Below are 23,922 nucleotides of genomic sequence, written 5' to 3' on the forward strand. Positions count from 1 at the left end.
GACGTAGGGGACAGGGAGCTGTTAGCCGTGGTACAGGCTCTAAAGGTGTGGAGGCACTGGCTTGAGGGGGCTCAACACCCTTTCCTCATTTTGACGGACCACCGTAACCTGGAGTACATCCGGGCGGCGAGGAGGCTGAACCCTCGCCAGGCAAGATGGAGTATGTTCTTGACCAGGTTTACTTTTAAGATCACGTACATCCCTGGGTCACAGAATGGCAAGGCAGATGCGCTGTCTCGGCGGTATGACGCGGAGGAGAGGTCCGTGGAGCCCACTCCCATACTGCCTGAGTCGTGTCTGGTGGCACCGGTAGTGTGGGAGGTCGATGCCGAACTCGAGCGGGCGTTACGCACCGACCCTAGTCCACCACAGTGCCCGGAGGGTCGGAAGTACGTTCCGCTCGAGGTTCGGGATCGATTGATCTATTGGGCTCACACGTCACCCTCCTCTGGACATCCGGGTATCGGCCGGACAGTGCACTGTCTTAGTGCCAAGTACTGGTGGCCCACGTTGGCAAGGGATGTGAGGGTTTATGTTTCCTCCTGCTCGGTGTGCGCCCAGTGTAAGGCGCCTAGACATCTACCTAGGGGTAAGTTGCTACCCCTGCCCGTTCCACAACGGCCATGGTCCCACCTCTCAGTGGACTTTATAACAGACCTTCCCCTCTCCCAAGGGAATACTACCATCCTGGTCGTTGTGGACCGGTTCTCTAAGGCCTGTCGTTTGCTCCCCATGCCGGGTCTTCCTACGGCCCTGCAAGCTGCCGAGGCACTGTTTACCCATGTGTTCCGGCACTACGGGGTACCCGAGGACATTGTGGCTGATCGGGGTCCCCAATTCACCTCCAGAGTCTGGAGAGCGTTTATGGAGCGGTTGGGGGTCTCGGTGAGCCTCACCTCGGGTTACCACCCGGAGAGCAATGGGCAGGTGGAACGCGTAAACCAGGATGTGGGTAGGTTTCTCAGAACATACTGCCAGGACCGGCCGGAGGAGTGGTCAAGGTACGTTCCCTGGGCCGAGATGGCCCAGAATTCCCTACGCCATTCCTCCACTAACCTAACTCCATTTCAATGTGTGTTAGGTTACCAGCCGGTTCTGGCACCCTGGCAGCAGAGCCAGATCGAGGCTCCTGCGGTGGATGAGTGGGCGCGGCGCTCGGAGGAGACTTGGAACGCTGCACACGTCCACCTGCAGCGGGCCCTCCGACGTCAGAAGGCGAGCGCTGATCTCCACCGCAGTGAGGCACCGGTGTACGCACCTGGTGATCGAGTCTGGCTCTCTACCAGAAACCTACCCCTCCGCCTGCCCTGTCGGAAACTGGGTCGGCGGTTTGTAGGGCCATTTAAAGTCCTGAGAAGGTTGAACGAGGTATGTTATAGATTACAGCTACCTGTGGAGTATAAGTGTATTAACCCCTCGTTCCATGTGTCCCTTCTCAGGCCGGTGGTAGCGGGCCCACTCCAAGAAAATGAGATCTTGGAGACTCCTCCGCCCCCGTTGGACATCGAGGGGGCACCGGCGTACTCCGTGAGATCCATCTTGGATTCGAGACGTCGGATGGGGGGTCTCCAGTATCTAGTGGAGTGGGAGGGGTACGGTCCGGAGGAGCGGTGCTGGGTGCCGAGGAGAGACGTGTTGGACCCGTCGCTCCTGACGGAGTTCCATCGGAAGCATCCGACGCGCCCTGCGCCGCGTCCCCCTGGTCGTCCCCGAGGCCGGAGTCGGCGCACGTCTGGAGCCGCGCGTCAAGGGGGGGGGTACTGTCACGGTTTCGGCCGAGGCTGCCTCTCTCCCTTGTTCGGGCAGGCTTCGGCGTTCGTCGTCTCCGGAATTCTAGCTGCCACCGATAGATGTTTCATGTTCGTTTGCTTTTGTCTGTTTGTTTCCACACCTGTTTCTGTTTTGACGTAATTAGTGTCCTATAAGTTTCTCGTTGTATTTGTCTAGTGTTGTGTATGATTGTTTCCGTCAGTGTTGTGTTTTGCTCGGTTGAGCGTATTTTCTCCACTGTGCTGGAGCTTATTTGCACTTGTGTGTGCACCGTTTCATTTTGTCGCACCTGTTTGTGCGCATTTGCCTTTCGCCTTCGTGCGTGTTTTTGCTGTCGGGCTTAGTTGTCCTGTTGCCTGTGTTGGGCCAGTAATACAGCTTTTGGAACATTCAGTCTGCGTCCTGCGTTTGATTCCTACACTACACCTACAACACGCCCTGACACTGACAACTCTTTCTTAGCTAGCTCGACTATTTACTTGCCTCTGCTATCAATACACTGTGCTAACATTAGCCTAGACTGGACCACAGAAAATAACAGTTTTAAACAGTTGTAAAAACCCACTTCTTCCAGACAGAATAGTTCCTGTAGATTCAGACTTACTCATCACCAATCTTTTGTTATGTCTCATTGGTTTCATAACCACGTCTGTATAACAATTCAATAATGATGAGACAGGAGACAGGAATCAGTTCAACCATTTATCTGGAACGTGATCATCTCAACACATACAAAACCCCATGATGCTCTGCAGCACAACCCCAATATACAACAAATACATAGATAAGTAAATGGACACTAAACAAAACTCATAGAGGAATTTAAATGTTCAGTTGTAGAAAGTAGGGCCATGGGATAGGGTCAGAAAGGTCAGTATGTTTGATAACTGGTTACAGAGGTGACTTAACAAGCATAAGGTCCATTATAACACAGTGAAGTAGAGGTGGGAGCTAAAAGCAGACATGGACAGTGGGACGGTGTGAGGAGGTCAGGGGTGAAACACTAGATCAGGACAGGTAGAAATGGCAGGGCTGGAAAAAGACACAGAGACACATTCTGATCATGGCTCAGACCTGACCTGAGACACCCAAACAGAAGATGCCATAGCAAAGTCCTGTCCAGTAGGCTATATGGGATTTCCTTTCATCAAAATCCCACACATGGAAATGTGTCTAGTGTGTGTGTGTGTGTGTGTGTCCTGTGTGTGTTTGTCCAGTGTGTGTGTGTGTGTGTGTCCAGTGTGTGAGTGTGTGTGTGTGTGTGTCCAGTGTGTGTGTGTGTCCAGTGTGTGTGTGTTTGTGTCCAGTGTGTGTGTGTGTCCAGTGTGTGTGTGTCCAGTGTGTGTGTGTGTGTGTCCAGTGTGTGTGTCCTGTGTGTGTGTGTGTGTGTCCAGTGTGTATTTGTGTCCAGTGTGTGTGTGTATCCAGTGTGTGTGTGTGCAGTGTGTATGTGTGTGTCCTGTGTGTGTTTGTACAGTGTGTGTGTGTGTCCAGTGTGTGTGTGTGTGTCCAGTGTGTGTGTGTCCAGTGTGTGTGTGTGTATCCAGTGTGTGTGTGTGCAGTGTGCGTGTGTGTGTCCAGTGTGTGTTTGTGTGTCATGCGTGTGTGTGTGTGTTCAGTGTGTGTGTGCCCAGTGTGTGTGTTCAGTATGTGTGTGTTCAGTGTGTGTCCAGTGTGTGTGTGATTGTGTGTTCAGTGTGTATGTGTGTGATTGTGTGTTCAGTGTGTGTGTGTTAAGTGTGTGTGTGTGTGTTTTTTCAGTGTGTGTGTTCAGTGTGTGTGTGTCCAGTGTGTGTGTGTGTGTGAATCCAGTGTGTGTCCTGTGTGTGTGTGTTCAATGTGTGTGTGTCCAGTATGTGTGTGTTCAGTGTGTGTGTGTGTTCAGTGTGTGAGTGTGTGTGCGTGTGTGTGTTTCCAGTGTGTGTGTGTGTCCAGTGTGTGTGTGTTTGTGTCCAGTGTGTGTGTGTTTGTGTCCAGTGTGTGTGTGTGTGTGTGTGTGTCCAGTGTGTGTGTGTGTGTGTGTCCAGTGTGTGTGTGTGTGTGTGTCCAGTGTGTGTGTCCTTGGTGTGTGTGTGTGTGTCCTGTGTGTGTGTGTGTGTCCAGTGTGTGTGTGTGTGTCCAGTGTGTGTTTGTGTCCAGTGTGGGTGTGTCCAGTGTGTGTGTATCCAGTGTGTGTGTGTGTGCAGTGTGTATGTGTGTGTCCTGTGTGTGTTTGTCCAGTGTGTGTGTGTGTCCAGTGTGTGTGTGTCCAGTGTGTGTGTGTGTATCCAGTGTGTGTGTGTGCAGTGTGCGTGTGTGTCCAGTGTGTGTGTGTGTGTCATGCTTGTGTGTGTGTGTCCAGTGTGTGTGTGCCCAGTGTGTGTGTGTGTCCAGTGTGTGTGTTCAGTGTGTGTGTTCAGTGTGTGTACAGTGTGTGTGTGTGTGATTGTGTGTTCAGTGTGTGTGTGTTAAGTGTGTGTGTGTGTGTGTGTGTGTTTTCAGTGTGTGTGTTCAGTGTGTGTGTGTCCAGTGTGTGTGTGTTCAGTGTGTGTGTGTCCAATGTGTATGTAGGTGTGTGTCCAGTGTGTGTGTGTGGATGCGTGTCCAGTGTGTGTGTGTGTGTGTGTGTTCAGTGTGTGTGTGTGTTTGTTCAGTGTGTGTGTGTGTGTGTGTGTGTGTGTTTGTGTGTCCAGTGTGTGTGTGTGTGTGTGTGTGTGTCCAGTGTGTGTGTGTCCAGTGTGTGTGACCTTTGTGTGTGTGTGTGTGTCCTGTGTGTGTGTGTCCAGTGTGTGTATGTTTGTGTCCTGTGTGTGTGTGTCCAGTGTGTGTGTGTCCAGTGTGTGTGTGTCTAGTGTGTGTGTGTTTCCAGTGTGTGTCCTTTGTGTGTGTGTGTGTCCTGTGTGTGTGTATGTGTGTGTCCAGTGTGTGTGTCCTTTGTATTTGTGTGTTTCCTGTGTGTGTTTGTGTCCAGTGTGTGTGTGTGTGTCCAGTGTGTGTGTGTGTGTGTGTGTGTGTCCAGTGTGTGTGTGTTTGTGTGTGTGTCCAGTGTGTGTGTGTGTGTGTGTGTCCAGTGTGTGTGTGTCCAGTGTGTGTGTGTGTCCAGTGTGTGTGTCCTTTGTGTGTGTGTGTGTCCTGTGTGTGTGTCCTTTGTATGTGTGTGTTTCCTGTGTGTGTGTGTCCAGTGTGTGTGTGTTTGTGTCCAATGTGTGTGTCCTTTGTGTTTGTGTGTGTCCTGTGTGTGTGTGTTTGTCCAGTGTGTGTGTACTTTGTGCGTGTGTGTGTCCTGTGTGTGTGTGTCCAATGTGTGTGTGTGTGTGTCCAGTGTGTGTGTGTGTGTGTGTGTGTGTGTATCCAGCGTGTGTGTGTGTGCGTGTCCAGTGTGTGTGTGTCCAGTGTGTGTGTGTGTGTGTGTGTGTGTGTGTGTATCCAGTGTGTGTTTGTATCCAGTGTGTGTGTGTCCAGTGTGTGTGTGTATACAGTGTGTGTGTGTGCGTGTGTCCAGTGTGTGTGTCCAGTGTGTGTGTGTGTGTGTGTCTGTGTTACCATGGTTATTATTTACAGGGACACTGAGGAGTCATCCCAAACCCTAAACCCTGGATAGAGGGGCTCAGTGAATGTGGAGTGGAATGTGTTCAGGTGGGTCAGTGTGTCAGAGGAGACTCTGTAGAAGGACAGAGTGCCGGCTGGCCAGTCCAGATACACTCCTACTCTGTGGGAGCTGGAGGAGGGGACGTCTATGGTAGTGGACTTATTATTGTGCCAGGCAGAGTAACTGTTGTCAGAGCAGATCAGACTCCAGGACTTGTCATTGTATCCAAGACAACAGTCACTACCCCTTCCTCTCCTGCTGATTCCTTTATATGCCACTCCTATATCAGCCCCTCTCCCACTCCTCTCTACCTCCCAGTAACAGCGCCCAGTCAGACCCTCTCTACACAGCACCTGTTCCCAGACCTCAAATCTCTCTGGGTGATCAGGATACGGCTGCTCCTCTCTCCTCCATGTCACCTTTCTGTTCTCCTCAGACAGAGAGAGGTGTCTGTTTACTGTGTTTAGGTCCAGTGTGAGATCACAGACATCTGATGGATGAAACCAGACACAATATTAGAAATCATCATCATTCACATTAGAATGTTAACTCACTTTTCACTAATTCATTTAATGTAGATGTTTCTAGGTATCAAAAGGAGAAGTTAAGGTAACTTGAGACTTGTTGAATGATCATATGTTGTACTGTATGGTAATATAAAACACACTTATACCCATTAATTACACACACACACACACACACACACACACACACACACTTCTAAAGTAACATGAACACGTCACACACATACACAGACACACACATTGTCAAAGCAACTCTTTGTGAACTTTGGTGTCCCTGATTTGTGCTTCTGTAGAACTACAGCTGATATTTAATATGACCAAGTAAGTAATGATGGTGGTCTTTGACTTTGACTTCACTTGAATTAAGACTTATTCTTAGTCATATTCTTCACAGCAGTCAACACTCACATTTTCTAAGTCCAGGTTTCATTGTGTTCTCTCCACCATGTTCCACACTGTAGCGGTAAGCAGAAGAACAGACAGTCATTGAGGGATACACCTGAACTCACACACACACACACACACACACACACACACACACACACACACACACACACACACACACACACACACACACACACACACACAGTCAGCATATAACTTTGTGTGTGTCTAGTGTGTGTGTGTGTTTGTGTGTGTGTCCAGTGTGTGTGTGTTTGTGTGTGTGTCCAGTGTGAGTGAGTGAGTGTGTGTGTTCAGTGTGTGTGTGTGTCTGTGTGTGTGTCCAGTCTGTGTGTGTGTCCAGTGCGTGTGTCTAGTGTGTGTGAGTGTGTGTGTGTTTCCAGTGTGTGTGTGTGGGTCCAGTGTGTGTGTGTGTGTGTGTCTGTGTGTGTGTGTGCGTCCAGTGTGTGAGTGTGTGTGTGTGTCCAGTGTGTGTGTGTGTGTCCAGTATGTGTGTGTTTGTCCAGTGTTTGTGTGTGTCCAGTGTGTGTATGTGTGTGTCCTGTGTGTGTGTGTCCATTGTGTGTGTGTGTCCACTCTGTGTGTTTGTCCAGTGTGTGTTTGTGTCCAGTGTGTGTGTGTGTGTGTGTGTCCACTCTGTGTGTCTGTCCAGTGTGTGAGTGTGTGTGTGTCCAGTGTGTGTCCAGTGTGTTTGTGTGTGTGTCCAGTGTGTTTGTGTGTCCATTGTGTGTGTGTGTGTGTATGTGTGTGTGTGTCCAGTTTGTGTGTTTGTCCAGTGTGGGTGTGTGTGTGTGTGTGTGTCCTGTGTGTGTGTCCATTGTGTGTGTGTGTGTGTGTGTCCAGTCTGTGTGTCTGTCCAGTGTGTGAGTGTGTGTGTGTCCAGTGTGTTTGTGTGTTTGTCCAGTGTGTGTGTGTGTGTGTGTGTGTGTGTGTGTGTGTGTCCAGTGTGTGTGTGTGTGTGTGTGCTTTTCTTTTGTGTGTGTGTGTGTCCATTGTGTGTGTGTGTGTGTGTCCAGTGTGTTTGTGTGTGTCCAGTATAAGTGTGTTTGTGGGAGTGTGTCCAGTGTGGGTGTGTGTCCAGTGTGTGTGTGTGTGTGTGTGTGTGTGTCCAGTGTGTGTGTGTGTGTTTGTGTGTGTCTGTGTCAAGTGTGTGTGTGTGTGTGTCCAGTGTGTGTGTGTCCAGTATGTGTGTGTTTGTCCAGTCTGTGTGTGTGTGTGTGTGTGTGTGTGTGTGTGTTTGTGTGTGTGTCCAGTGTCTGTATGTGTCCAGTGTGTGTACTAATATTGAACACCATATTGAATACTGGACACACACTCACACTGATCACACACACACACACACACACACACACTGGACCCACACACACAGGACACACACACACACACACTGGACAAACACACACACATACTGGACACACACACACTGGACACACACACAAACACACACTGGACCCACAAACACAGGACACACACACACTAACACACACACACTGGTCAAACACACACACACACACACACACACACACACACACACACACACACACACACACAGTCTTTATATAACTTAGTCCAAGTGGTGGTCAGAATGTTTGTCTTAACTAGCCTGATAACTCCAACATGTCTGATATGAACATTGACATAAACCCTCTACATACTTGAGTTTCTCCAGTCTGCAGTGTGGATCCTCCAGTCCAGCAGAGAGCAGTCTGACTCCTGAGTCTCCTGGGTGATTGTAGCTCAGGTCCAGCTCTCTCAGGTGTGAGGGGTTTGACTTCAGAGCTGAGACCAGAGAAGCACAGCCTTCCTCTGTGACTAGACAGCGTGACAGCCTGCAAAGAGTCAAATCATATTAAAACCACACTGCTATTCTTTGGTGGTCAAAATAGTGGCAGTATATTTTTTCTACATATTCAGATACATCAGTGTCCTGAAACCTGCCATATCCATTTATAAATTAATGTATCATTATTAAAAATTATCAGATTATTGCTTCTAGATAGAACATGTACAGTGAGGGAAAAAAGTATTTGAACCCCTGCTGATTTTGTACGTTTGCCCAATGACAAAGAAATTATCAGTCTATAATTTTAATGGTAGGTTTATTTGAACAGTGAGAGACAGAATAACAACAACAAAATCCAGAAAAACGCATGTCAAAAATGTTATAAATTGATTTGCATTTTAATGAGGGAAATAATTATTTGACCCCCTCTCAATCAGAAAGATTTCTGGCTCCCAGGTGTCTTTTATACAGGTAATGAGCTGAGATTAGGAGCACACTCTTAAAGGGAGTGCTCCTAATCTCAGCTTGTTACCGGTATAAAAGACACCTGTCCACAGAAGCAATCAATCAATCAGATTCCAAACTCTCCACCATGGCCAAGACCAAAGAGCTCTCCAAGGATGTCAGGGACAAGATTGTAGACCTACACAAGGCTGGAATGGGCTACAAGACCATCGCCAAACAATTGGTGAGAAGGTGACAACAGTTGGTGCGATTATTCGCAAATGGAAGAAACACAAAAAAACTGTCAATCTCCCTCGGCCTGGGGCTCCATGCAAGATATCACCTCGTGGAGTTGCAATGATTATTTACATTTTAGCAGACGCTCTTATCCAGAGCGACTTACATTTAGTGCATACATTATATTTTTTATTTTTTTCATACTGGCCCCCTGTGGGAATCAAACCCACAACCCTGGCATTGCAAATGCCATGCTCTACCAACTGAGCTACATCCCTGCCGGCCATTCCCTCCCCTACCTGGACCAATTGTGGGCCGCCCTATGGGTCTCCCGGTCGCGGCCGGCTACGACAGAGCCTGGATTTGAACCAGGATCTCTAGTGGCACAGCTAGCACTGCAATGCAGTGCCTTAGACCACTGCGCCACTCAGGAGAATTACAGGAACTACAGGAACTACAGGATTTATGAGAACAGTGAGGAAACAGCCCAGAACTACACGGGAGGATCTTGTCAATGATCCCAAGGCAGCTGGGACCATAGTCACCAAGAAAAAAATTGGTAACACACTATGCCAGGGTTCTTCAATTCCGGTCCTGGAGGGCCGAAACACCTCTGTTTTTCATCCTCTCCTTCTAATCAGCGGCTAATTCAGACCTGGGACACCAGGTGAGTGCAATTAACTACCAGGTAGAAATTAAAAAAACACAAGTGTTTCGGCCCTCCAGGACCGGAATTGAAGAACCCTGCACTATGCCGTGAAAGGACTGAAATCCTGCAGCGCCCGCAAGGTCCCCCTGCTCAAGAAAGCACTTATACAGGCCCGTCTGAAGTTTGCCAATGAACATCTGAATGATTCAGAGGAGAACTGGGTGAAAGTATTGTGGTCAGATGAGACCAAAAACTAGGTCTTTGGCATCAACTCAACTCGCCGTGTTTGGAGGAGGAGGAATGCTGCCTATGACACCAAGAACACCATCCCCACCGTCAAACATGGAGGTGGAAACATTATGCTTTGGGGGTGTTTTTCTGCTAAGGGGACAGGACAACTTCCCCGCATCAAAGGGACGATGGACGGGGCCATGTACCGTCAAATCTTGGATGAGAACCTCCTTCCCTCAGTCAGGGCATTGAAAATGGGTCGTGGATGGGTATTCCAGCATGACAATGACCCAAAACACACGGCCAAGGCAACAAAGGAGTGGCTCAAGAAGAAGCACATTAAGGTCCTGGAGTGGCCTAGCCAGTCTCCAGACCTTAATGCCATAGAAAATCTGTGGAGGGAGCTGAAGGTTCGAGTTGCCAAACGTCAGCCTCAAAACCTTAATGACTTGGAGAAGATCTGCAAAGAGGAGTGGGACAAAATCCCTCCTGAGATGTGTGCAAACCTGGTGGCCAACTACAAGAAACGTCTGACCTCTGATTGCCAACAAGGGTTTTGCCACCAAGTACTAAGTCATGTTTTGCAGAGGGGTCAAATACTTATTTCCCTCATTAAAATGCAAATCAATTTATAACATTTTTGACATGCGTTTTTCTGGATTTCTTTATTGTTATTCTGTCTCTCACTGTTCAAATAAACCTATCATTAAAATGATGGACTGATCATGTCTTTGTCAGTGGGCAAACGTACAAAATCAGCAGGGGATCAAATACTTTTTTCCCTCACTGTATAGTACAAATATTTGAGTAGACTGACCAGAGCAGTTTAAAAAGCATTATCAGTCAAAAGACAGACGGTGAGGTATCAGATTTAGATTGTATGAGTATACAGTCCACACCATATCTATTTTGACAGAGAAGCTAACATTTCAAATGAAAGCACTTTATGTATCTAGTCCCCCCATTTTAAGAAGTCATAAGTATTCTGACCAATTCACTTCAAGTGTATTAAAGTAGTCAAAGGTTTAGTATTTGGTCCCAAACTCGTTGGTTGCATTTGCAGTTTGTTTTGGTTGTGTTTTGGGTTATGTTTTGCCCAATAGTAACTGAATGGTGGATGATGACTGGATTACTTTTCTGTCTAAGTGAGTAGATAACATGTTTCTAAACATTACTAAATGAATCCTGATGATGCCATGATTAAGAAAAATTATGAATTAATCATTAATAATAATGAGTGAGAGAGTTCCAGAGGCTACAACAAAATATGCTAACCTCTCACCATTAACATAAAATAAAAGGTGACATTCTGTAATTCCACCTAATATGAAACATTCTATCTCAAATCCAAAATGCTGGAGCATAGCGCCAAATGTAAAACTGTAAGCTTCACTGTCCAAACACATATGGTGTGGACTATGTGTGCCTGGTAAACACATGTGGATCTGGTGAACAGTTATCACTTGTTGACCAACTACAGGAATACTGACCTCAGAGTCTCCAGTTTACAGTGGGGATTCCCCAGTCCAGCAGAGAGCAGCTTCACTCCTGAATCCTTCAGGTCATTGTAGCTCAGGTCCAGCTCTCTCAGGTGTGAGGGGTTTGACTTCAGAGCTGAGACCAGAGAAGCACAGCCTTCCTCTGTGACTAGACAGTGTGACAGCCTGCAAAGAGTCAAATCATATTAAAACCACACTGCTATTGTTTGGCGGTGAAAATAGTGGCAGTATATTTTTTCAACATATTCAGATATATCAGTGTCCTGAAACCTGCCATATCTATTCATAAATGAATGTATCATTATTAGAAATTAGCAGATTATTGCTTCTAGATAGAACATGTACAGTGAGGGAAAAAAGTATTTGATCCCCTGCAGATTTTGTACATTTGCCCACTGACAAAGAAATGATCAGTCTATCATTTTAATGGTAGGTTTATTTGAACAGTGAGAGACAGAATAACAACAACAAAATCCAGAAAAACGCATGTCAAAAATGTTATAAATTGATTTGCATTTTAATGAGGAAAAATAATTATTTGACCCCCTCTCAATCAGAAAGGTTTCTGGCTCCCAGGTGTCTTTTATACAGGTAATGAGCTGAGATTAGGAGCACACTCTTAAAGGGAGTGCTCCTAATCTCAGCTTGTTACCTGTATAAAAGACACCTGTCCACAGAAGCAATCAATCAATCAGATTGCAAACTCTCCACCATGGCCAAGACCAAAGAGCTCTCCAAGGATGTCAGGGACAAGATTGTAGACCTACACAAGGCTGGAATGGGCTACAAGACCATCGCCAAACAATTGGTGAGAAGGTGACAACAGTTGGTGCGATTATTCGCAAATGGAAGAAACACAAAAAAACTGTCAATCTCCCTCGGCCTGGGGCTCCATGCAAGATATCACCTCGTGGAGTTGCAATGATTATTTACATTTTAGCAGACGCTCTTATCCAGAGCGACTTACATTTAGTGCATACATTATATTTTTTATTTTTTTCATACTGGCCCCCTGTGGGAATCGAACCCACAACCCTGGCATTGCAAATGCCATGCTCTACCAACTGAGCTACATCCCTGCCAGCCATTCCCTCCCCTACCTGGACCAATTGTGGGCCGCCCCATGGGTCTCCCGGTCGCGGCCGGCTACGACAGAGCCTGGATTTGAACCAGGATCTCTAGTGGCACAGCTAGCACTGCGATGCAGTGCCTTAGACCACTGCGCCACTCAGGAGAATTACAGGAATTCCAGGAACTACAGGAACTACAGGATTTATGAGAACAGTGAGGAAACAGCCCAGAACTACACGGGAGGATCTTGTCAATGATCCCAAGGCAGCTGGGACCATAGTCACCAAGAAAAAAATTGGTAACACACTATGCCAGGGTTCTTCAATTCCGGTCCTGGAGGGCCGAAACACCTCTGTTTTTCATCCTCTCCTTCTAATCAGGGGCTAATTCAGACCTGGGACACCAGGTGAGTGCAATTAACTACCAGGTAGAAATAAAAAAAACACAAGTGTTTCGGCCCTCCAGGACCGGAATTGAAGAACCCTGCACTATGCCGTGAAAGGACTGAAATCCTGCAGCGCCCGCAAGGTCCCCCTGCTCAAGAAAGCACTTATACAGGCCCGTCTGAAGTTTGCCAATGAACATCTGAATGATTCAGAGGAGAACTGGGTGAAAGTATTGTGGTCAGATGAGACCAAAAACTAGGTATTTGGCATCAACTCAACTCGCCGTGTTAGGAGGAGGAGGAATGCTGCCTATGACCCCAAGAACACCATCCCCACCGTCAAACATGGAGGTGGAAACATTATGCTTTGGGGGTGTTTTTCTGCTAAGGGGACAGGACAACTTCACCGCATCAAAGGGACGATGGACGGGGCCATGTACCGTCAAATCTTGGATGAGAACCTCCTTCCCTCAGTCAGGGCATTGAAAATGGGTCGTGGATGGGTATTCCAGCATGACAATGACCCAAAACACACGGCCAAGGCAACAAAGGAGTGGCTCAAGAAGAAGCACATTAAGGTCCTGGAGTGGCCTAGCCAGTCTCCAGACCTTAATCCCATAGAAAATCTGTGGAGGGAGCTGAAGGTTCGAGTTGCCAAACGTCAGCCTCAAAACCTTAATGACTTGAGAAGATCTGCAAAGAGGAGTGGGACAAAATCCCTCCTGAGATGTGTGCAAACCTGGTGGCCAACTACAAGAAACGTCTGACCTCTGATTGCCAACAAGGGTTTTGCCACCAAGTACTAAGTCATGTTTTGCAGAGGGGTCAAATACTTATTTCCCTCATTAAAATGCAAATCAATTTATAACATTTTTTAAATGCGTTTTTCTGGATTTCTTTATTGTTATTCTGTCTCTCACTGTTCAAATAAACCTATCATTAAAATGATGGACTGATCATGTCTTTGTCAGTGGGCAAACGTACAAAATCAGCAGGGGATCAAATACTTTTTTCCCTCACTGTATAGTACAAATATTTGAGTAGACTGACCAGAGCAGTTTAAAAAGCATTATCAGTCAAAAGACAGACGGTGAGGTATCAGATTTAGATTGTATGAGTATACAGTCCACACCATATCTATTTTGACAGAGAAGCTAACATTTCAAATGAAAGCACTTTATGTATCTAGTCCCCCATTTGAAGAAGTCATAAGTATTCTGACCAATTCACTTCAAGTGTATTAAAGTAGTCAAAGGTTTAGTATTTGGTCCCAAACTTGTTGGTTGCATTTGCAGTTTGTTTTGGTTGTGTTTTGGGTTATGTTTTGCCCAATAGTAACTGAATGGTGGATGATGACTGGATTACTTTTCTGTCTAAGTGAGTAAATAACATGTTTCTAAACATTACTAAATGAATCCTGATGATGCCATGATTAAGAAAAATTATGAATTAATCATTAATAATAATGAGTGAGAGAGTTCCAGAGGCTACAACAAAATATGCTAACCTCTCACCATTAACATAAAATAAAAGGTGACATTCTGTAATTCCACCTAATATGAAACATTCTATCTCAAATCCAAAATGCTGGAGCATAGCGCCAAATGTAAAACTGTAAGCTTCACTGTCCAAACACATATGGTGTGGACTATGTGTGCCTGGTAAACACATGTGGATCTGGTGAACAGTTATCACTTGTTGACCAACTACAGGAATACTGACCTCAGAGTCTCCAGTTTACAGTGGGGATTCCCCAGTCCAGCAGAGAGCAGCTTCACTCCTGAATCCTTCAGGTCATTGTAGCTCAGGTCCAGCTCTCTCAGGTGTGAGGGGTTTGACTTCAGAGCTGAGACCAGAGAAGCACAGCCTTCCTCTGTGACTAGACAGTGTGACAGCCTGCAAAGAGTCAAATCATATTAAAACCACACTGCTATTGTTTGGCGGTGAAAATAGTGGCAGTATATTTTTTCAACATATTCAGATATATCAGTGTCCTGAAACCTGCCATATCTATTCATAAATGAATGTATCATTATTAGAAATTAGCAGATTATTGCTTCTAGATAGAACATGTACAGTGAGGGAAAAAAGTATTTGATCCCCTGCAGATTTTGTACGTTTGCCCACTGACAAAGAAATGATCAGTCTATCATTTTAATGGTAGGTTTATTTGAACAGTGAGAGACAGAATAACAACAACAAAATCCAGAAAAACGCATGTCAAAAATGTTATAAATTGATTTGCATTTTAATGAGGAAAAATAATTATTTGACCCCCTCTCAATCAGAAAGGTTTCTGGCTCCCAGGTGTCTTTTATACAGGTAATGAGCTGAGATTAGGAGCTCACTCTTAAAGGGAGTGCTCCTAATCTCAGCTTGTTACCTGTATAAAAGACACCTGTCCACAGAAGCAATCAATCAATCAGATTGCAAACTCTCCACCATGGCCAAGACCAAAGAGCTCTCCAAGGATGTCAGGGACAAGATTGTAGACCTACACAAGGCTGGAATGGGCTACAAGACCATCGCCAAACAATTGGTGAGAAGGTGACAACAGTTGGTGCGATTATTCGCAAATGGAAGAAACACAAAAAAACTGTCAATCTCCCTCGGCCTGGGGCTCCATGCAAGATGTCACCTCGTGGAGTTGCAATGATTATTTACATTTTAGCAGACGCTCTTATCCAGAGCGACTTACATTTAGTGCATACATAATTTTTTTTATTTTTTTCATACTGGCCCCCTGTGGGAATCAAACCCACAACCCTGGCATTGCAAATGCCATGCTCTACCAACTGAGCTACAACCCTGGCGGCCATTCCCTCCCCTACCTGGACCAATTGTGCGCCGCCCCATGGGTCTCCCAGTCGTGGCCGGCTACAACAGAGCCTGGATTTGAACCAGGATCTCTAGTGGCACAGCTAGCACTGCGATGCAGTGCCTTAGACCACTGCGCCACTCAGGAGAATTACAGGAATTCCAGGAACTACAGGAACTACAGGAATTATGAGAACAGTGAGGAATCAGCCCAGAACTACACGGGAGGATCTTGTCAATGATCCCAAGGCAGCTGGGACCATAGTCACCAAGAAAAAAATTGGTAACACACTATGCCAGGGTTCTTCAATTCCAGTCCTGGAGGGCCGAAACACCTCTGTTTTTCATCCTCTCCTTCTAATCAGGGGCTAATTCAGACCTGGGACACCAGGTGAGTGCAATTAACTACCAGGTAGAAATTAAAAAAACACAAGTGTTTCGGCCCTCCAGGACCGGAATTGAAGAACCCTGCACTATGCCGTGAAAGGACTGAAATCCTGCAGCGCCCGCAAGGTCCCCCTGCTCAAGAAAGCACTTATACAGGCCCGTCTGAAGTTTGCCAATGAACATCTGAATGATTCAGAGGAGAACTGGGTGAAAGTATTGTGGTCAGATGAGACGAAAAACTAGGTATTTGGCATCAACTCAACTCGCCGTGTTAGGAGGAGGAGGAATGCTGCCTATGACCCCAAGAACACCATCCCCACCGTCAAACATGGAGGTGGAAACATTATGCTTTGGGGGTGTTTTTCTGTTAAAGGGACAGGACAACTTCACCGCATCAAAGGGACGATGGACGGGGCCATGTACCGTCAAATCTTGGATGAGAACCTCCTTCCCTCAGTCAGGGCATTGAAAATGGGTCGTGGATGGGTATTCCAGCATGACAATGACCCAAAACACACGGCCAAGGCAACAAAGGAGTGGCTCAAGAAGAAGCACATTAAGGTCCTGGAGTGGCCTAGCCAGTCTCCAGACCTTAATCCCATAGAAAATCTGTGGAGGGAGCTGAAGGTTCGAGTTGCCAAACGTCAGCCTCAAAACCTTAATGACTTGGAGAAGATCTGCAAAGAGGAGTGGGACAAAATCCCTCCTGAGATGTGTGCAAACCTGGTGGCCAACTACAAGAAACGTCTGACCTCTGATTGCCAACAAGGGTTTTGCCACCAAGTACTAAGTCATGTTTTGCAGAGGGGTCAAATACTTATTTCCCTCATTAAAATGCAAATCAATTTATAACATTTTTGACATGCGTTTTTCTGGATTTCTTTATTGTTATTCTGTCTCTCACTGTTCAAATAAACCTATCATTAAAATGATGGACTGATCATGTCTTTGTCAGTGGGCAAACGTACAAAATCAGCAGGGGATCAAATTCTTTTTTCCCTCACTGTATAGTACAAATATTTGACTAGACTGACCAGAGCAGTTTAAAAAGCAGTATCAGTCAAAAGACAGACGGTGAGGTATCAGATTTAGATTGTATGAGTATACAGTCCACACCATATCTATTTTGACAGAGAAGCTAACATTTCAAATGAAAGCACTTTATGTATCTAGTCCCCCCATTTGAAGAAGTCATAAGTATTCTGACCAATTCACTTCAAGTGTATTAAAGTAGTCAAAAGTTTCGTAGTTGGTTCCAAACTCGTTGGTTGCATTTGCAGTTTGTTTTGGTTGTGTTATGTTTTGCCCAATAGTAACTGAATGGTGGATGATGACTGGATTAATCTTCTGTCTAAGTGAGTAGATAACATGTTTCTAAACACTACTAAATTAATCCTGATGATGCCATGATTAAGAAAAATCATGAATGAATCATGAACAATTATGAGTGAGAGAGTTACAGAGGATACAACAAAACATGCTAACCTCTCACCATTAACATCAAATAAAAGGTGACATTCTGTACTGTAACCTAATATGAAACGTTTTATCTCAAATCTAAATTGCTGGAGCTTAGCGCCAAATTTAAAACTGTAAGCTTCACTGTCCAAACACATATGGTGTGGACTATGTGTGCCTGGTAAACACATGTGGATCTGGTGAACAGTTATCACTTGTTGACCAACTACAGGAATACTGACCTCAGAGTCTCCAGTTTACAGTGGGGATTCCCCAGTCCAGCAGAGAGCAGCTTCACTCCTGAATCCTTCAGGTCATTGTAGCTCAGGTCCAGCTCTCTCAGGTGTGAGGGGTTTGAACTCAGAGCTGAGACCAGAGAAGCACAGCCTTTCTCTGTGACTCCACAGCCTGACAGCCTGACAGATAGATCATCATGATTTCACAAACACACTGTTAATTTAACACCAGTAGTGTAGAAGGACAATGGCAGATATTATAATACATATATATTTCTCTAAACTGAATATTTCTTCCTGATGATTAGTACTTAAATGTCATTTTATGTACTCACAGAGCAGCTCTGGAGGCTTTGACCACTGGCAGCAGCCTCAGAAGACCTTCCTCTGATCTGGAGTATTTCTTCAGGTCAAACACATCCAGCTCCTTTTCTGAAGTCAGCAACACAAAGACCAGAGCTGACCACTGTGCAGGTGACAGTTTGGCTTCTGAGAGACTTCCTGATCTCAGGTAGCTTTGGATCTCCTCCACTAGAGAATGGTCATTCAGTTCATTCAGACAGTGGAACAGATTGATGCACCTCTCTGGAGAGGGATTCTCCCTGATCTTCTCCTTGATGTAATTGACTGTTTCTTCATGGCTCTGTGAGCTGCTTCTTGTCTTTGTCAGCAGACCTCGTAAGTGCTTCTGATTGGACTCCAGTGAGAGGCCCAGAAGGAAGCGGAGGAACAGGTCCAGGTTTCCTGTCTCACTTTGTAAGGCTTTATCCACAGCACTCTTGAAGACTGTAACTTCAGGCTTGTCTCTTGACAGCGCAAAAAAGTAGCTGAACATTGATTGAGGTTTGGCCATTAGATTCTCATTGTTGTTGATGAATGAGAGGAACACATATACAGCAGCCAGAAACACCTGAATGCTCAGATGCACGAAGCAGTACACCTTGTCCTGGTACAGCCCACATTCCTGTTTAAAGAGCTGTGTGCACAATCCTGAGTACACTGAGGCTTCATTGACATCAATGCCAGCCTCTTTCAGGTCTTCTTCATAGAAAATCAGATTGCCCTTCATAAGGTGTTGAAAAGCCAGTTTTCCCAGTGACAGAATGCTCTCTTTATTCCAGTGTGGAACTGTCTCTTCTTTCCCAAGATACTTTTCATTCTTCTGTTTGGTATGAAACACCACAAGGTGTATGAACATCTCAGTCAGAGTCTTGGGCATCTCTTCTCTCTGGTCTGTACTCAACATGTGTTCAAGGACTATTGCAGAAATCCAACAGAAGACTGGAATATGGCACATGATGTGGAGGCTCCTTGATGTCTTTATGTGTGAGATGATTCTGCTGGCCAGGTCCTCATCACTGAATCTCTTCCTGAAGTACTCCTCCTTCTGTGGGTCATTGAACCCTCGTACCTCTGTCACCTGGTCAACACACCCTGAAGGGATCTTATTGGCTGCTGCAGGTCGGGTAGTTATCCAGAGGAGAGCAGAGGGAAGCAGATTTCCCTTGATGAGATTTGTCAGCAGAACATCCACTGAGGTTGACTCTGTGACGTCCCAACAGATCTTGTTCTTCTGGAAGTCTAGGGGCAGTCGGCACTCATCCAGACCATCAAAGATGAACAGAACTTTGTACTTGTCGTAGTTGGAGATTCTTGATTCGTTGGTTTCCATTGAGAAGTGATTGAGAAGTTCAATTAAAGTGTGTTTTTCCTTTTTCATCAAATTCAGCTCCCGAAAAGGGAATGAAAATACAAATTGGACATCCTGATTTGCTTTTCCTTCAGCCCAGTCCAGAATGAACTTCTGCACAGAGACTGTTTTTCCAATGCCAGCGACTCCCTTTGTCAGCACAGTTCTGATAAGTTTGTCTTGTCCAGTTAAGGGTCTGAAGATGTCGTTACATTTGACTGCAGTCTCTGGTCTTGCTTGTTTCCTGGTTGTTGTCTCAATCTGTCTCAGCTCATGTTCATTATTGACCTCTCCTGTTCCACCCTCTGTGATGTAGAGCTCTGTGTAGATCTTATTGAGAAGTGTTGGGTTTCCTTGTTTAGCGATCCCCTCAAATACACATTGAAACTTCTTCTTTAGATTAGATTTGAGTTCACGTTGAAGAATCACAGCACGCTCATCTGAATCTAGAAATAACACAGAGGATACTAATATTACATCTGTTTTAATGCCTACAGTATTCTAAGACTGTCTTATAAAGTTTAAATTATAATCATTTATTCTCTTGTCTGTATAAATCTGTAAATATTTTCATAATTCATTACACACTGGTGTGACTGATTTATATCATTATTGGTATTACTGATGGCATTAATAATGTTCTCTCTCTCTCTCTCTCTCTCTCTCTCTCTCTCTCTCTCTCTCTCTTAATTAATCCACACAACACATCCCTGCTGCTACTTGATGAGGTCACTAGGTGTTGTGTTAAGGCTGCTACAATATCACTGAGTTACACAGCTACTTTAGCTGTACTTTAGCTACAGTTTTTAAATGTTTGTTATAAAACAGCATTCAACATGAGGCAGACAGCTCTTACTTTTCTCCAGTGTGTCAGCAAGCTCCTTCTGGTTCATTTTCCTCAGGACGTGCAGTGTGATCTTCAGAGCCCCCTCTCTGGCACTGCTCTCCTGCTTCTCATCTTCAGCATCCACCACTTCCTTATCCTTCTTCTGACTCTCAAAGCCTTCTGGGAGTTCTGGACTAAGAATCCTCTTGAACATCTTCAGCTCATTCTTCACAAATGTCATAATATTCTCTTCAAGCAACTGAAATAAATAAAGTCAATAAGTTAAGCAAGAGACAAAATGCTTTCTCATTAACACATTAATGAATGATTGACAGATCAACTTTACTTGAGGTAAACAAAAACAAATGTACATAACAGGACCACATACTCTGAATATGGAGGCCAGGTCTGTTTGATGACTCTGGGAAGACTGACCACTGAGAATCTCTGACTCTGATATCTCCTGTTGGTTTCTGGGGACAAAACATGAGATTACATTTCCTCATCCAGGGAGTGCACACACACACACACACACACACACACACACACACACACACACACACACACACACACACACACACTCACACACACACACACAGGGAGGGAATGTAGTGTTTGTTTAATATTGTTTCAGGACTATGAAAATTGAAAAAAGGTTTAGCCTATGGATTGTGAAAACAACAAAAAGAAATGGGAAAATGGGAGAGGAGAAATGACTAGAGACAGTGTTGTTTAACTCACTGACCATGACCCATGAGTTCTTCTTACCTTTGTTCAGTAGAAAAGTCTTCCTCTCTGAAGTTTAGAGGTTGAACCATAGACCGGTCACTCTTCATGGACACACAGCTGGGTACAGGGGAGGCTGGTCTCTCCTGCTTGATTGGGCTTCAACACAACAGAGACAAACATTACATCTCTCATATACTCTGAGCTCAGATTGGAAAACAAGAGTTTCATTCCAAAACGCTATATATCCATTTTCAGAAATGTTCGTAAATTAGCTTTTATGGTTTAAAGAAATTATGAAAGAGATAGGTGTGTTTTTTCACTATCTAATCATGGCATGGGATTGTTCAATGACAGACATATATTTGTTTAAAATCTATCACTTGATGGTTTCATTTCAGAGAGACAAATAATAATGTTTTTTTGCAAAATGCTATATATCTGCCTCACTCTCAGAGAAATAAGTAGTACTGCTAGGTTTTACACAGTAATAATATATCAGTCTCACTCTCAGAGAAATCAGTAGTACTGCTAGGTTTTACACAGTCAAACATGGCCGACCGGCTCGATTCGGTCTTATGTAGCAAAATTTGAAATTGTGTTTTTACATTGGATAAAAGTAAAGACTCAGATAGAAAAAAGTATATCATGTGTGTGTGTGTGCACTTCCCATTGTTCCTCAACTGTAGTGTAATTCTGCTTTGAAAGATGATAAACTTGTAACCTCAATTTTGAGAAAATGACCTTTGAATGTTTTGGTTCACCTACTGGTGAGCTCTTCTTTATCTACAGTGGTGTTACTTTGGCAGATAATGTCACCCCTCTAAATACATCTTAATATATAATTAACTAAATGTATGTTGTTTTTGGTTTATGTCAGTTTCATTGTTTGTTATGCTATAAATTGTTATTTTATGGTTGTAAGTGGTAAAATGATCTAGAAAATGTCATATTTTGCAATTCTGTGTAATTACTACTTTAGTAAGGATATACTTTATTCAGTACTACTGCAGTTACTAAATAATTCCAATAGATGGCAGCATAAGACCATGAATGACATTTCAGAAGGTTAGTTTAGTTTTCTCCCTGGATACACCACCACTCCCCCTCACAGGAAAACTCCTGCACACGCTTTTTACTGTCCCTTTCCACACTGCTAACGCAAGAGGAACGACTGAAAAAGCATTTAACAGATTACTGTGAAATAATATAATGATGATTCATGTTTATTATTAGCTTTTTATGCTCATGTTTTGAAATTATACTTCATTACTATAACGATTATCAATAAGCCTGAACATTAATTTAGTCTATTCCGAGGTTGTTTAATCGTAATATTAGATATTTAAAAATGCATGTATATTAGGGTTGAGGTTGGAGCATCTGACTAGTGATTATTTACCAGGGGTTCAACACCTGCTATAGTCACTATTTAATTGCTCTTCCAAAAGCATCACAGGCCTAATACGAGATATATAGCTAACTAAAGTAATGAGTGACCATTTTAGAAAATCATGGGACATATAGTATTTGGTTGCATCCTATTTTATGTCAATCATATTGCTGCTTGTAGCCTATAACTGATGCTTTGTGGTCTTATGCTGCCATCTATTGGAAATATTCAGCTATTAATTCACGTACAGACATTGGTGAGGCAGCTGAGAAATAAAGTGTATTAGATCAGTCTCAATCCTGCCCCACGCCAATTGCTGGACTTTCACACAGAGGTCACTACATTCTTATCCAGAGCGATTTACAGTTAGTGAATACATATTGTTTTTTATTTTTTCTATACTGGCCCCCCGTGGGAATCAAACCCACAACCCTGGCGTTGCAAAAGCCATGCTCTATCAACTGAGCTACATCCCTGCCAGCCATTCCCTCCCCTACCCTGGACGAATTGTGCGCCGCCCATGAGTCTCCTGGATTCGAACCAGGATCTCTAGCGGCACAGTTAGCACTGTGATGCAGTGCCTTAGACCACTGCGCCACTCAGGAGCTTAGTGTTCTAGGCTACCCTACCCTAGAATTAGGGGTTACGGCTAAAATAGGTTATAAGTAGGGTAAGAGTTTCTGTATAGCACTTTGTGACATCTGCTGGTGTAAAAAGGGCTTTATAAATAAATTTGATTGATTGTTAGGTTTAGGGTTTTTATGGCAAAAAACTGTATGGGTTTATGGCACTCTTGCACCTCCCTTTGGCCATCTGTGGGTACTACATAACTCATTCATGACATTTTTTACATTTAACATTTTACATATTTAGCAGACGCTCTTAACCAGAGCGACTTACAGTTAGTGAGTGCATACATTTTCATACTGGCCCCCCGTGGGAAACGAACCCACAACCCTGGCGTTGCAAGTGCCATGCTGTACCAACTGAGCTATATGACACTTGCTAGGCTCATAATCTGAGGTAGCAACTGCGTCAGATCTACAAATCCATTAGCTAGACCACACAATTAGACAACAATCACCCCATTATACCCATTTGGTTTGCAACTCAGTGAACCTGCGCAGCATTCGCTCAATTTGATGCCTATGAACGAAGATTTCGATGCATATCAAATTACCCAGCAGCCATTTAGAAACAACAAGTCATCAGAAAAATTGTTATTTCTTAATAAAAAAATGTATTCTGGCTGTTTAAATCTGCCACATCTTGAAAAAGAGGACAGGGACATGCGTTTTGTTTAGATTGTACACTTTTTTCTTAAAACAAATATGTTTAACCATGACCAGAAAATGTTTAACGTTTGATGGCTTTGTGCCAGACAACACCTCTTAGCCTGTGGCTCACCACAACATGTACTCAGGTTAACATTGAGCGCGCTCACCAAGTAACCATAACCTTGTTAATAATAAGTTACCTGCGGTAAACCTACAGGGTTAACGTTCACCAAGTAGCCGTAACCTTGTTAATAATAAGTTACCTGAGGTAAACCTACAGGGTTAATGCTCACCAAGTAGCCATAACCTTGTTAATAATAAGTTACCTGAGGTAAACCTACAGTAGAACTAATAGGAGCTGGCAGGGTGAAAAATGCCCAAACATAAGGCCTGTTTTTTCGCGATTACTTCATAACCAGGGACAGAAGGTAATATTATGAAACTGGGCTCCATGGCGGATGCAATGAACTAATTTTATCAGAAATAAACGTTGTAAAAAATGTAACTTGAGGCGCCCCGAAAATAATATTCAAAAGTTCAGTCCTTGGA

At 44.5% G+C, this 23,922-nt stretch overlaps 1 protein-coding gene across 1 annotated transcript; it reads right to left on the reverse strand.

The window, feature by feature from the left end:
* Positions 1–5,253: 5,253 nt before the first annotated feature.
* Positions 5,254–20,813, reverse strand: LOC311114819 (NLR family CARD domain-containing protein 3-like; the record flags this gene model as incomplete). The annotated part of the gene is made up of 8 exons (XM_084190054.1): positions 5,254–5,828; positions 6,271–6,317; positions 7,920–8,093; positions 11,099–11,272; positions 14,286–14,459; positions 17,468–17,641; positions 17,797–19,597; positions 20,807–20,813. 8 exons carry the CDS (start codon positions 20,811–20,813, stop codon positions 5,305–5,307), a joined length of 3,075 nt encoding a protein of 1,024 aa, XP_084046180.1. The 3' UTR covers positions 5,254–5,304.
* Between the last annotated feature and the right edge of the window lie 3,109 nt (positions 20,814–23,922).

The sequence above is a fragment of the Coregonus lavaretus genome (assembly GCF_964263955.1).
Source record: "Coregonus lavaretus genome assembly, contig: HAP1_SCAFFOLD_233, whole genome shotgun sequence".
NCBI classification, from domain to species: domain Eukaryota; kingdom Metazoa; phylum Chordata; class Actinopteri; order Salmoniformes; family Salmonidae; genus Coregonus; species Coregonus lavaretus.